General features: G+C 42.5%; 1 protein-coding gene across 1 annotated transcript in view; it reads left to right on the top strand.

The window, feature by feature from the left end:
- Positions 1-67: 67 nt before the first annotated feature.
- LOC138804447 (lipoamide acyltransferase component of branched-chain alpha-keto acid dehydrogenase complex, mitochondrial-like) overlaps positions 68-14,723 on the top strand; it is a 38,934-nt gene continuing 24,278 nt past the window's right edge. The window contains exons 1-3 of the mRNA XM_069988706.1: positions 68-165; positions 3,998-4,104; positions 12,006-12,129. Of these exons, the coding sequence (XP_069844807.1) occupies positions 4,054-4,104; positions 12,006-12,129 (175 nt within the window). The 5' untranslated portion in view covers positions 68-165; positions 3,998-4,053. The remainder of the gene's footprint in view (positions 166-3,997; positions 4,105-12,005; positions 12,130-14,723) is intronic.

Raw genomic sequence — 14,723 nt, forward strand, 5'->3', positions numbered from 1 at the left:
CCGCGGAAACGAATCCCCGGGACCGTGGGGGCGGATGTCCGGTAGCCAGTGCGCACGCGCACTGCCAGCGCCGAAGGAGGGTGTGTTCGCTGTGGTTCTGTTTCCCCCTCGGACTCCGCACTGCCTGGGCTTGGAGAACTTGGACCCGAAGACACCCTGGAAGCTGTAGGTTGTGAGAAGCCTTTCCGACTGTGAACCTATCCTTCCGTTGTCCTGCACGCTTGAGCCTTATTTGCTTTCTTGATAATCGTGATCTGTCTTATTCTCTCCAGGGGTTTGGCCCACCCAGAGCTGCAGACTCTTAAGAGTTAACCACACGGGAGAAGTCTAGACCCTCCCTACAATGCACCTGAGTATTGTGGGATTCGAGCTCTCTGCAGCCTGTCTTCCAAAGCGTGTGCCCTTGTGCATTGAGTGATACCTTTGCTCCTCAATTACCCCGCGTGTGTGTGTGTGTGGGGGGGTGTTTGCATAGGTGGACAGTGTTAGATTCAAAAGGCACAGAGGACAGACAAAAAGACAGCTCAACATTAGCATAGGTTAGAGAAATACCTGCAGAGTGGTCTTCAGCCAAGCTTGAGATTCTCCCTTGCTTACTGGCTGGGATATGTGTAATGAGTCCCAAGGGATCACTAGAGTTGTCTGATGGGGGTTGTTATGAAAGTAACTCGTGGCGGGACATAGATAAGATGTGAAATGGGTCTTAGCTAGAGAAAGGAAGGGAGTCGAGCCTTTCCTTCAAAGCTCTGTTCAGTTCAAAGCCCTGGTCTGTTGCCAGCCAAATAGGTCACAGTCCTTCAAGGAGAAAGGATAAGACAGGAGTGTTAATAAATCAAGGTACTAGCCTGCAGATAAAAGGACCTGGCTGTTCAGATCTGTCAGAGAGAATTAGTTGACTCCAAGAACAGTACAGGGCTTATCAAAGGTAGAAACAACAACAAACTTCTTGATTCCTGCTGGTGACTCAATTCCTGCCTTAACTGAGTAACAAATATATATTTGTGTGTGTGCGCACGCACGTGCAGAAGAAGGTAGTTCATACCCTGAAGTTAATACCCTGAAGCAATTGGAGGTAAAATGGAAAGATGTAGAAGTAATCAGTTACAGTGCTGCAATGTCATCCATCCATACAATAATACAAAAGACAAAAGTGGAGCTGTAGCTCAAGTGATAGAGAACCAGCCTTGAGCAAAAAAGCTAAGGGACAGTGCCCAGGCCCTGAGTTCACTTGCACGCGCACACACACACACATACACACACACACACCACATAACAATGACCTCATTACCTAGCAATACTTCCTCAAGGCATAAACCTAAGAGAAATGAAAACATGTAGAAGCCAGGCACTGGTGGCTCACACCTATAATCCTAGCTACTTAGGAGGCTGAGACCTGAGGATCCTGGTTCAAAGCTAGCCTGAACAGGAGAGTCCTTGAGACTCTTACATATTTTTTTGTAGGTCATGGAGCTTGAACTCTCGTCCCGGACGCTGTCCCTCAGCTCTTCAGCTCAAGACTAGTGCTATACCACCGGAGGCACATTGAGACTTCTAGTTTTCTGGTGGTTAACTGGAGATGAGAGTCTTATGGACTTTCCTGCCTGGACTGGCTTTGAACCACGATCCTCAGATCTCAGCCTCCTGAGTATCTAATATTACAGGTGTGAGCCACTGGCACCCAGCCATGAAACTTTTATCTCCAATTACACACACACACACACACACACACACACACACACACACACACACACACACACACACACACACACACTCACTCACAAGAACCGGAAATAGCTCTGTGGTTCAAAGTGGTAGAGCACTAGCCTTGAGCAAAAGAGCTCAGGGACAGTACCTAGACCCTGAGTTGAATCCTCACAACAGACAAAAGAAAAAGAAAGAAAAGAAAACACATTCCCCAAATGTTTGTATCCAAATGTTTCATAGCCCCAAAGCTGGAATAACCCAAGTATTGTGAAAAATGAAATCATATGAAGTTAAAAATTTAAGGTTATTGTGCATATATGTAAATGAGACCTTAAGCCAAAAGTTGCCATAAAATCTACAGGGCTCACAGCATATTTGAGGGAGCTCCACAAGTAAACCACTCATCAACAAAAACACCCACAATAAAAGAAAAATGGGTGAAAAGCATGAGCAGGCATTTTAAGAGTGGTCAACAAACAGGAAAATATTTAACGGTATTAATAATTAGAGAAGCTAACACCATAATGCCATTTTACAATTACTAAATTGGGGGCAAAGAATTAAGCCAATGATATACTACTCCCTTCCACAGCTGATAGATGTGTTTTGTCCAGTGACAAAATGCATAACAATCTTGCATTATGTAGGGTAAAGTTGAAAATAAACATGTCCTGTCTCAACAGTTCCACTAATATGGGACTATAGGTAGTACTATAGATAGTATCTAATAGTCAAAGTGCTATTGGCTAGCCAAAAGCTTTAGCGTCACCAAGAGCTTCACTCCTGACAGATGGACAGGTGAGATATCTCCAGGTCTTGGAAAGAAAAGATATACTGAATTTTCATTCTGATGTAAGAAAAAAAGAATGGTATTGTCATTCTAGATGTTTCTAGAAATCTGTTTTATAGTTGATTCCTGTGCAGAAAAAAAGATTGCCTGATAAAACTGGTCTTTCTCACCCCTTCCCGTGCTAGGAATACAAACCCTTGCAATTAAGTTGCATCTTCAGACCAGTTTGTTTTGTTTTGTTTTTGCATGTTTTTTGAGGTGAGGCCACTCTGTATCCCAGTCTCACTGTGAAGTAACTCTCTATGTAGCTCAAGCCTGGCTCCAACTCATGATCACAGTTCACAGCTAGCCCCACGGAAGAAAAGTCTGTGAGATTAATCTCCAATTAACCATCAAAAAAAAAAAAAAAAGCCAGAATGGGCTGGGAATGTGGTTTAGTGGTAAAATGCTTGCCTAGCATGCTTGAAGCCCTGGGTTCTCTTCCTCAGTACCACATACACAGAAAAAGCCAGAAATGGCTCTGTGGCTCAAGTGGTAAAGTGCTAGCCTTGAACAGGGACAGTGCCCAGGCTCTGAGTTCAAGCCCCAGAACTGGCAAAAAAAAAAAAAAAAAAAGCCAGAAGTTGAGGTGTGGCACAAGTAGTAAAGTGCTAGCTTTTAGCAGAGTAGCTCAGAGACAGCTACTAGGCCCTATGTTCAAGCCCTAGTACATTAATAATAATAGTAATAATAATAATAGAGGAGGAGGGCTGGGATATAGCTCAGTGGCAAAGCGCTTGCCTAGCAAGTGCAACGTCCTGGGTTCGATCCCCAGTACCAAAAAAGAAAAGACAAAAAAAATACAGTTAAAAAAAATAATAATAGAGGAGGAGAGGAAGAGGAAGAAGAAGAGGAGGGGGGGGAGAAGGGGGAGAGGAGATCATTATAAAACTAAAGTAATAACAAACCACTTAACGGGAGTAAGAGGTGCTAATTCCCGGCAAGTGTTCCCATATCGAGCTAAGAAACAAGTACTCCAGAGCCTTGCAACAAAGTATGAAATCGTTTCCTTTTCCTATAATCACGGTAGACAGAACACCAAAAATGTTTTCTTACCACCCGGGCTTTCACCCCAACTTTCTCCTGTGTGTTCCCTTAACACACTCTGTTTCCCCCTCACAAGGATTTAAAAGATTATTGCTGATGCACCTGCACTGAACACTGAAGCACACCCCATCCCCACCCCCGAACTTAAGTCTGAGTGGTTCCCACCAAGTCGTCCTTCCCTCGGCCCCCTACTCTTCACCGCCTCCCGGGGATGGAGGTCGGGGTGGGTGGCTCTCTGCCGGCTCAGCTCCCGGGTTAGCAGCCAGGTGGGAGGCGTGGATTCTTCCAGCTCTCCGATTGGCTTCCTGGTGGGCAGTTCCGGCCGTCCCCTCTCCCTGATTGGCGGCGGAGTAGGAGGCTCGTTCCTGCGCTCTCCCATTGGCCGCTGAGGGAGGTGCGTCTCGCGTCTCTTGATAGGCCGCTGTGAGGAGGCTTCTCTCCAGCCGCAGTGCCCGAGCGGTTTCCGGAGTAAGATGGCTGCAGTGCGTGTTCTCAGGACCTGGAGCCGGAACGCCGGGCAGCTGGTAAGCAGGCTCGGGTGGATCTCGAGTTGGGATGATTTGTTCGGAGTCATCCGAAAGCGGCGAGTTACTTTGCGCCTGGGAGCGCCTGGGGTGCGGGCCGCGCGTGATGGACAGGTGGGGGAAGGAATGCAAAGGGAAGGGCTCCGCAGGCGCGGGCTGGGGGGGGGGGAGCGGGGGTGTCCGGAAACACCCCCTCCCCTAACCCCGGCCGGATTAGGTAACCGCACTCGCTTTATTAACGCGCGCCCCCCCCCACCAAGGCCAAGCCTGCCTTTCACCTGCTAACCTTTCGTTGATCTCTTTCAGAGTACTAGGCATTGTGAAAGGCGCCAGGCATACTGAGGGCATTTGTTGAGCTCCCATAGTTTACTGACCCTCGGTACTAATGACCCCTCACTTCAGAGAATTTAGACTAGAGGAAGAGATTGGCCATTCCCTTGAGGAATAGACAGAGTTACATTTCATTTATTTGGTTTGTAACTCGCTCCCGTGTCCTGTCTCCTTTCCCCCTTCAGTGACTCCTTTCTCAGACTTGTAATAGCAAATACCTAGAGATCCCAGTAAGGAGACTGTTTCATCCCATTTACACATCTTATTTTTTTTCTTCTTCTTCTTGGATGCTTCATCACCCACACAAACCCATTTCCCTAGAGGTTTATGCAGTGGTTGGTTGATTTCTGGCCGTCTAGGACCTGCTGTGTGTAGCAGTTACTAGGCTGGACACTCAGAACACAAATGTAAGTCAGATTGCATTCTAGTACTGGGGGCAGAGGAGAGGGAGACACAATTACAACTCAGCAAGTGAAATGTTGGGATGGGAAAAGACATACAATATGCCCTATAATATATCATTATGTGACAATTGCCTGCACTATTTAGAATGGTAACACAAGGATATTGAAGCATAAGAGTGAATAATAGCCTATATCATAAAGCCTAGGTTTGTAATTTGGTTTATGTAAGCATACTCTTGATGTTTGCACGGAAGCTTGGCACCAGCCTAAATACGGTCCAGTTAACCTACATTTGCATGTATATGAAGTAATTTTTAATCTGTAACTTTTAAAAACCAAAATTAACAAGTAGAAAATTAAGCATCTATACAGATAGCATACCAAAATTAGGTAACAGCTGGCACTGATTACATGGCTCATCATCATGAACATTTGTTATTTCAGCAGTTCATTTGGTCTTTTTTTGGTGGGTTGTAGGGCTTGAACTCTGGGCCTGGGCGTGTCCCTCAGCTCTTCAACTCAAGGCTAGCCCTCTACCACTTGAGCCACAGCGCCCCTTCCAGTTTTCTGGTGGTTAATTGGAGATAAGAGTGTCATGGACTTTTCTACCTGGGCTGGCTTTGAACTGCAATCCTCAGATCTCAGCCTCCAGAGTAGCTAGGATTACAGGTGTGAGCCACTAACGCCCAGCTTCATTTGGTCTTTCTATCATGATCACAGGAGAGCTCTACAACTTCTTAATATTTGGGCAAAAAGGAGGAAGGGGTGGATCTAGGCCCTATATATATATATATATATCTATAGCACAAAAGAGCCTGGAAAAGCTAGCCTCAAAGTAAGCCTTGATGCCTCAAAGACTCTAGACTCAACCCTCAAACCTGTTTCTCTTGCAGCTAGGCAGAAACTCTGAAGCAATCTACTCACTGTTTTTTACCCTACCTTCAATCAAAGGTGTCCCAGTTCTTTCTAATTCAGGTTTTGCCTCTGAGCCATTCTTTTCCTCTTCATTCATAGGGCTAGCCAGAGTGATCATACATGTAATGTCATTTTCTTGCTTAAGATTGCCCTCAATGCAAGTGTCTTAAGATTCAAACAGCTGAAGAAATTTATTTCCCAGGCTTCATTTCTTATTAAAAATTACCTGACTGATAAACGCTGATGCTTCCTCCACATAACCCTTAGTGAACTAGACTAGAATTGACTGACCATACATCATGCTGTTTGATTACCATTGCATAGATATTTCTTCTGCCTTAAATCCGATGGTCTTATCTGCCAGTATTCCTCATCCTCTAGTTACTCCTACTACTGGTTGAGGTTTTTATTTCAACATAGCTTTCTCCAGGCAAGTTTCTTTCCTTTTATTTTCCTTCATTGTAATCTTGTTTTTCCCCACAGGAGCAGTGAGTTAACCACCTTGCTACTGGTCTATTTTAACCCTGTGTGCATTCCATTACGGAAAGATTACATCTCTTTTGTTTTATATGTAATTCCTAGTGCCCAGCGCATTGAAGTGCTAGCAAATACTTGTAGAATGACTTAGTTAAAATATTTGAGTAAGAAGTTATAAGCAATAAGAGCTCTTATCAGTTATAGTAAATTAAGTAGATGCAGTAGCTTTATTTCCATTTCCCTAAAGTTATTGTGCCCCTTGTGAACCCTATCAACTTGAGTTTTTCTATGGTCTTTTGAGAAAAGACTAGGTAATATGAATACTGAAAACTACATATTGCATTGTATTTAGCTTTGAATTTCTTTTGTCTTTTTTTAGTGCTGGTACTGGGGCTTGAACTCAATGCTTAGGCATTATCTCCTGAGCTTTTTTTTCCCCTCAAAGCTTTTGGTGTTTAATTGGAGCTAAGAGTCTCTGGGACTTTTCCTGCCCAGGCTGACTTTACACCTCAATCCTCAGATGTCAGCCTCCTGAGTAGCTAGGATTACAGGTGTGAGCCATCAACACCCATCTGTTAGCTTTGAGTTTCTGAGTCTAGACAGTTGTCAGATATTAGAAATACTTTTTATTATGTTAATCAGCTAAACTCTTTTCTCTCTAATATTTTGATTGTACATGTTGACCTAATAAATACCTGAAGACAAGGTATAGAATGAAATTGCATCAGAAAAAGAAGGCTGGAGAGTCTCCAGAGGATTTGTCATCATTCCTTGTTGTTCATAAATGAATTTGATATTGCCCCAACTACAAAATATATAAAACTGGTAACTCTATAAGCATGATTTTTAAAATCAGAGGTTTAAACCTTTATATTTAGTTTACTAGTCTAAGTATGATTCTAGAAAAGAAAATCTTCTTTAGCTTGAAGATTGAAAAATTACTTTTTTTTTCCTTTGTGTGTGTGCATGAATGTGTTCTAGGGCTTGAATTCAGGGCCTAGGCCCTGTCCCTTAGTGTTATTGCTCAAGACTATTGCTCTACCACTTGAGCCACACCTTCACTTGCAGCTTTTTGCTAGTTAATCAGAGAAAAGAATCTCAAAAACTTTTCTACTCAGGCTGGCTTCCAATCAGGATCCTCTGATCTCAGCCTCTTGAGTGAGTAGCTAGGATTAAATGGACTCTGTTGCCTTTTAATACATCTAAATCAGTAACTTTTCTTGTGCCTTTTACCTCTCTATGTCTGTGTTTCTCTCGTCTGTCTCTGATCTCTGTCTGTCTGTCTTTCTTTTTCTGTGCCCCAGCACTAGGCACTGTTGTTTCATGTCTCAGGTCTTACAGTCATACCTTAGCCCCTTCCTTTCTCTCCAGACTTTACTGGATGTAATTTGTATAACAGAGGTTTACTAGATTGTTTTCCTAATCCTCTTTTTTCCTATAACATACCACATACATTCAAATAGCATAGTCCAACGATGTTTATACTTATCAACTATTTGCTCCTTTATAAATTTGATCTAGTCAAATCAAGCTGCTCATTGTCTCAAACAGCAGCATAAGCAAATTCCAGCCAAAGTCCCTTTGTTTATGCTGTTTCCTCTGCTTTAGAACTTGTGTGTCTTTGCTAATTATACTTCTTATGCAAGGCCCAGCCTAAGACTGCATCTAGGAGCCTTTCTAAGCCAACCTAATCTAAAAAAAACCCACATACCTCAACCTAGGTGCCTCCATTGCCTGCCTATAATTTCTTAGAAAAAATCAGAGCACACATGCCCATGCCGGTGGAGAGAGGTTGTCTCATGTTGAAATTAAGACTGCTTTCTTCACTTCTGACACACAAAAGAACCAGATTTTTTTGCTGTCATATTTCCTTGGTATCAGAGCTTGACTTTACCACTTAACTTGCTGTGTGACCTTGGGCAATACTTCACCTCTCTCATCGATTTCTCTTAGATGTGCATATTCCAAATGATAATTATGAGGTGCACAATAGATATATGTAAAAACTTAAAATACTAGTCCATTATAAGCAGTTGATAAACTTTAAAGAAATTAAGTAGTTCTACAAAGAGTTTATTTTCTTTTCTTTTCTTTTTTTTTTCTTTTGGGTCCGGTCGTGGGGCCTGAACTCTGAGCCTGGGTGCTGTCCCTCAGCTCTTCACTTCAAGGCTAGTGCTCTACTACTTGAACCACAGCGCAACTTCCGGCTTTTTTTTTTCTGCTTATGTGGTGCTGAGGAATCAAACCCAGGGCCTCAGGCATGCAAGGCAAGCACTCTACCACTGAGCCACCTTCCCAGCCTTACAAAGGGGTTTTAATTTAACAAGTCACATTGTAAGTACAATGTATTGTACTTATATACAATGTCTTGATCCATCATTCTCCATCTTTTCAAGTACCCCATCCATTCCCTAAGTAATGTAGTTCAGTTTTTACATTATCTACACTGAATATAATGACTGTATTTGCCCACCCTTCCTCTCCATCAGTAAATACTAGTTTGGTAGTTTGTGTCTCCCTTAATTCATTAATAATTCCTCAGTAAGAGTTGGGTTGTAAAGGTAGAGCCTTCTAGTAGTTTACTCTTTCCAACATTTTACAATTCTAGGGCCAGGCATGATGGTGAGCACCTGTAATTCAAATACTTTGGGAGGAATAGATGAGAAGATGATGGTATGCAGTTCTTCCTGGCTGAAAAACTTGAGAAGCTGTGTGAAAAATAAAGTAAAATGAGCAGGGTTAGGGGCTGGGAAGGTGGCTCAGTGGTAGAGCGCTTGCCTTGCATGCCTGAGGCCCTGGGTTCGATTCCTCAGCACCACATAAGCAAAAAGAAAAAAGCCGGAAGTGGTGCTGTGGCTCAAGTGGTAGAGCACTAGCCTTGAGTTGAAGAGCTGAGGGACAGCACCCAGGCCCAGAGTTCAGGCCCCACGACCGGACCCAAAAAAAAAAAAAAAAAAAAAAAGAGCAGGGTTAGAGGTGTGGCTCAAGTAGTAGAATGGCTAAGTTTGAACCTAGCACTGCCAAAAGAAAGAAAAAAATACAGTTTATAAAATATTTTGTGCAAGTCCAGATAGGTCTATATATTTTTAAACTTCCATTTACTGTCTGCACTTTACACCCAAATGAAATAGAGGCTGACTTCTTCCTTTGGTTTTGCTGTTGACCAAGAGCCAGGGTTGAAGGGGAAAGTCAGGACAAACTGGGAAAAAGAATTCTTTATGGCCTGCTTGGTTCTAAGATACCATTTAAGTTGATAGGCTCTATTGTTCCTGAATTCTGATGCTAACAGTAAATTGTAGATATTACAATGATTATGATTTTTTTTAAGGTGAAGTGGAGATGCATGGCTCAGAAATCAGTAACAAGTTGACAATCAAGGAAAGGAAAATTATGTAAAAGAATTTAAATATACTGTTCCTGGTAAACCAAACTTTTGTTCTTCTATAGTTGCTTTCAGAAAAAAAAAAAAAAAAAGAATGAAAAGCTGGGCGCTGGTGGCTCATGCCTGTAATCCTAGCTACTCAGGAGGCTGAGATCTGAGGATCATGGTTCAAAGCCAGCCCAGGCAGGAAAGTCCGTGAGACTCTTATCTCCAATAAACACTAGAAAACGGAAGTGGCACTGTGGCTCAAGCGGTAGAGCACTCCCCTTGAGCTGAAGAGTGCAGGGACAGCACCCAAGGCCAGAGTTCAAGCCCCATGACCGACCGAAAAAAAAAAAAAAAACCATAAAAAAAGAATGAAAATGTTTGTTAATTAAAGCATACTGTTAGTCCTGTGCCAGTGGCTCACACCTGTAATCCTAGCTTCTCAGGAGGCTGAGATCTGAGAATCAAGGTTCAAATCCAAACTGGGCAAGAAAGTGTGAGACTCTTATCTCTAATTAACCAGCAAAGAGTTGGAAGTGGAGGTGTGGCTCAACTGGTAGCGCATCAGCCTTGAGCAAAAAAGCTAAGGGAAAACACCCAGGCCCTAAATGCAAGCCCTAGTCACAGTACAAAAACCAAAAATGAACAACAAGGCATAACTATTGTAAGCTGGCATGGTGACATTTTCCTATAGTTGAAGCCACTTGGATGGCTGAGGAAGGAGGATTACTTGGGTCCAAGAATTTGAGACCAGCTATGGCAACCCAGTGAGATGCCATCTCAAAAAAAAGGCTATAGGGTGTATTATAATCTGACTTGAAATGCAGTCTAAAGTTATTATAAAGAAGATATACAGTGGGTTAATCACACAAGTCAGGTAATGAGCACATTTCTTTTTGAATCATGTCATCCCTTCCCTTGTTTTGTCCCTGTTTTTCCCTCCCATCCCCACCCACAAGTTGTATAGTTCATTTTCAACATAGTGTCTAGTGGGTGCCACTGCTGCATTTGTTCACCCTTTGCCCCTCCATTTCTGTGTCCCCTCTTACCCTCCTAAAGAAAGATAACCAAGACAAGAAAAGAAAACAAGATAACCAAGACAAGAAAACAGCAACAAAGGAGAAAAACCTCTTGTTTCCATTTCCTGCAGCTCATTTCAGTAAATATTATTTTATATGATCAGATTCATATAGGCATTGCACCTTAGTGTTCCTCTAAGAGTCGCCTTGATTTTGATATATCAAGTTGAGTACATTCAGTCCTCCTATATTGTTTTGTATCATACTAAATTATTTTGTTGTTGTTTTGGGAAGAGAGAGAGAGAGAGAGAGAGAGAGAGAGAGAGAGAGAGAGAGTGTGTGTGTGTGTGTGTACTGGGACTTAAACTCTGTGACTTGCACTCTTAGATTTTTCGCTCAATAGATTTGTCACTCAAGGTTGACACTCTACTACCTGAGCCACACCTTCACTTCCAGCTTTTTACTGGTTAATTGGAGATGAGTCTTATGCTTTCCTGCCCAGGCTGACTTTGAACCTTGATCCTCAGATCTCAGCCCTCTGAGTAGCTAGGATTACAGGTATGATCCCATGCTCATACTAAGTTGTTACATAAAATAGTTAAAGTCATCTGTCAATTACAATGAGAAAACTCTGAGGGCTATGGTGTAGAATGCTTGCTTAGCCCATAGAAGGTCCTAAGTTTGAGACCTAGAACTGGAGGCAAGGGAATCACTGACAATCATTTTAAAAGTGTTTAATTGGGTTCCTTTATGTTATTTTGCTGGCAGCAGTGAGATTCCAACTCAGGGCCTTGTACTTTTGCCCACACTTGCCTGGATAATAATCACCCTTATGGCTATGTTGACAGGTATAAGCCTTTGTGCCCAACTTACTTGTTGAGATGCCATCTTCTATCCTTGTTTCAGGAAGTTTAAAGACTTAAATTGGAATGAAAGGAATTTTGAGCAAACAAATATTTTATGCCAGAGTTTGAGTTCTTTTGATGTTTTTGAACAAAAATATGTCAGGAAATAACTAATTTTCATAAACTTGATTGCTCCCACTGCCAAGTATTCTGAGTTTTGCCTAGATAATTTCTTATTGACATTGTGATAATGCATGTTTAAAAATAAAACTGAAGTTCGATAGGTTCTTTAAAAAGTAAACCATTAGGGCCCAATGCCTGAATGGAATGTCTGCCTAGTAAGCCCAAGGCCCTAAGCCCTGGTAACACAAAAAGAAAAAAAAAAACTCTTTTGGGTTGGGGGTATGGTTAAAGAGGTAGAGCATCAGCTTAATATGTGTGAGGCCCTAACTTCAAACCCCCACTACAATAAATACATAAAAATAAAATCGTAAGAAGCAATTAAGTTAACTTATAAAGGCAATTTTTGTTTTTTCACTTGTAGATTTATGTTCGCTATTTTCAAACCTGTAGTAATGTGCACATTTTGAAGTCAAATTGTATATGTTTCCTTCGATATCCCTCCTTCAAGTATGGCCATCCACGGCACTTCCTAAAAACATCTGCTGGTAAGTGTGATTTCAGAGCAGCACATGGAAATAATATGTCTTCTTTTTGTTGTTGTTGGTTGTGGGACTTGAACTCAGGCCCTGGGTGCTGTCTTTAAGCTCTTTTGCTCAAGGCTAGCACTCTACCTCTTTGACCCACAGTGCCACTTCGAGTCTCATGGACTGGCTTTGCCTGGGCTGGCTTTGAACTGCAATCCTTAGATCTCAGCCTCCTGAGTGGCTAGGACTACAGGTGTGAGCCACCAGCACCTGGAAAAATAATGTTTCTTTTCTCTCTCTCTCTCTCTCTCTCTCTCTCTCTCTCTCTCTCTCTCTCTCTCTCTCTCTCTCTCATTCTTTTGCTTTCTTTCCTGCTTACCAAACTAAAACCAAGTTGACCTTAAGCCTCTAGCCTGGTTCTCTCCATATCAATCCAGTTCTCTCTCTGTCTCTCTCTCTTTCTCTCTCTCTCTCTCTCTCTTTCTCTCTCTCTCTCTCTCTTTTCCTCTCTCTTCCTCTCTCTCCCTTTCTCTCTTTCTCTCTTTCATCTTTTTTTGGTCAGTAATGGGGCTTGAACTCTGAGCTACAGTGCCACTTCTAGTTTTTGAATGGTTAATTGCCTGGGCTGGCTTTGAACCATGATCCTCAGATCTCAGCCTCCTGAGTAGCTAGGATTACAGGTGTGAGCCATTGGTTCCTGGCTCTCATTTTGTTTTACCCCCCAATTTCCAACTTTCCTTAAGTGCTTGTGTCTTTATTCTGTTGGGATTAAGTTACTGCACATCTATTCTTTATTATCTGACTCAACCAAGTGCAATAATACTGAGAGGAGCTTTCTAGTCAAGCTGAGAGGAGCGGCTTCAAGTCCTAGTACCTGCTTCCATGTTGCTTGCTCTCATCTTACCCGAACCTACTGCTAAATAGAAAATTCCCTGGCTTTACCATTTAATTATCATATATCAACTTTTCTCCCTCTGTAAATAACTTGAGAGATTAAGAATTAAGGTATAAGAAGTATTTTATCCAGAACCATGGACTTTTGTTACATAAAATTTTGACAGACATATAAGACTTCAGTATGTGCAAGCAATGAAAAATGGAAGAGTTCCAGGCAAACTATTTTTCATGCTTTCACACACACGCACGCACGCATGCACACACACACACACACACACACACACACACACACACACACACACACACACACACCTCATCCAGTACTAGTATTTGAACTCAGGGCATTGAGCTTGCTCTGCTGGTGCTGTACTGTTTGAACCATGCCTTCAACCTGACATTTTGCTGATTATTTTGGAGATGGAATTTCATGGACTTTTCTACTGAAGTTGACTTTGAACCAAGATTCTCTGGATCTTAGCCTCCTGTGAATAGCTAGGTTTATAGGAATGAGCCACCTGTGCTGGCCATCTGTGCTTTTTATATGTCTGCCCCCACAACAACTTTGGACAAATAAACCTTACCTTCACCACTTTTTCTTCAATATGTGTGTGTCATGCAATACATATATGTATGACACACTATACATACATGTGTGTCATGCATTATACATATATACTGTGTGTGTATTTTTGCATCTTGTTAGCAATATAACCCGGGGCTTTAATGCATGCTTGGCAAGTGCTTTCCTCTGAGCTATACCTCCCAAGCCAAGATATCTATTTTCTAAGCTGATCTCTCTTTGTTATTTTTTTAAGAAAGTAGAGGCTGTTTAAGCAGGAACTCCAGGGCTGGGAAAGTGGCTCAGTGGTAGAATGCTTGCCTTGCATGCATGAGGCCCTGGGTTCGTTTCCTCAGCACCATATAAGCAAAAAGAAAAAAAGCCGGAAGTGGCCCTGTGGCTCAAATGGTAGAGTGCTAGCCTTGAGCTGAAGAGCTGAGGGACAGCGCCCAGGCCCAGAGTTCAGGCCCCACGACCGGACCCCCCCCCCCCCAAAAAAAAAGCAGGAACTCCAACTTCCTGCTCCATCCTTAAACACTTGTGGTCAGCTTTGAGTACCTAGATCTAGAGATCCCAGCCCATGGGGGATCCTGGTGTTTCAATTACTATATGTATGGTTTTCAACAAGTCATTTAATTTCTCTCAATTCCATCATCTGGAAAATGGGAATAACAAGAATAATTAATTCATTCTGTAGTGTGAATATTCATTCATTCATTCAGTATTTATTGCTTAATCATCATATTTCAGGGCACTGCCTTGAGCATCTGCAGGGTATCAGTAGGCACAACAAAGATCTTAATACTTGGGAGGATTAAATAAATTAGAAAATATGCACTATTTGGTGCCTACTTTCTCTCAACACTCATTCTCTCTCTTTTTTTCCTTTTTTTGGTCCATCGTGGGGCTTGCACTCTGGGCTTAGGCACCATCCCTGCGCTCTTCAGCTCAAGGCTAGCACTCTACCGCTTGAGCCACAGCGCCATTTCCATTTTTTCCAAGTGGTATATTGGAGATAAGAATCTCACACTTCCTGCCCAGGCTGGCTTTGAACCTCAATCCTCAGATCTCAGCCTCCTGAGTAGCTAGGATTACAGGCGTGAGCCACCAGCACCCGGCTTTCACTCATTGTCTTTTTAAGGTCATCTTCCTTGGTTTC

This window comes from Dipodomys merriami, unplaced genomic scaffold, assembly GCF_024711535.1.
Source record: "Dipodomys merriami isolate MVZ:Mamm:240054 unplaced genomic scaffold, mDipMer1.0.p SCAF_365, whole genome shotgun sequence".
NCBI classification, from domain to species: Eukaryota; Metazoa; Chordata; class Mammalia; order Rodentia; family Heteromyidae; genus Dipodomys; species Dipodomys merriami.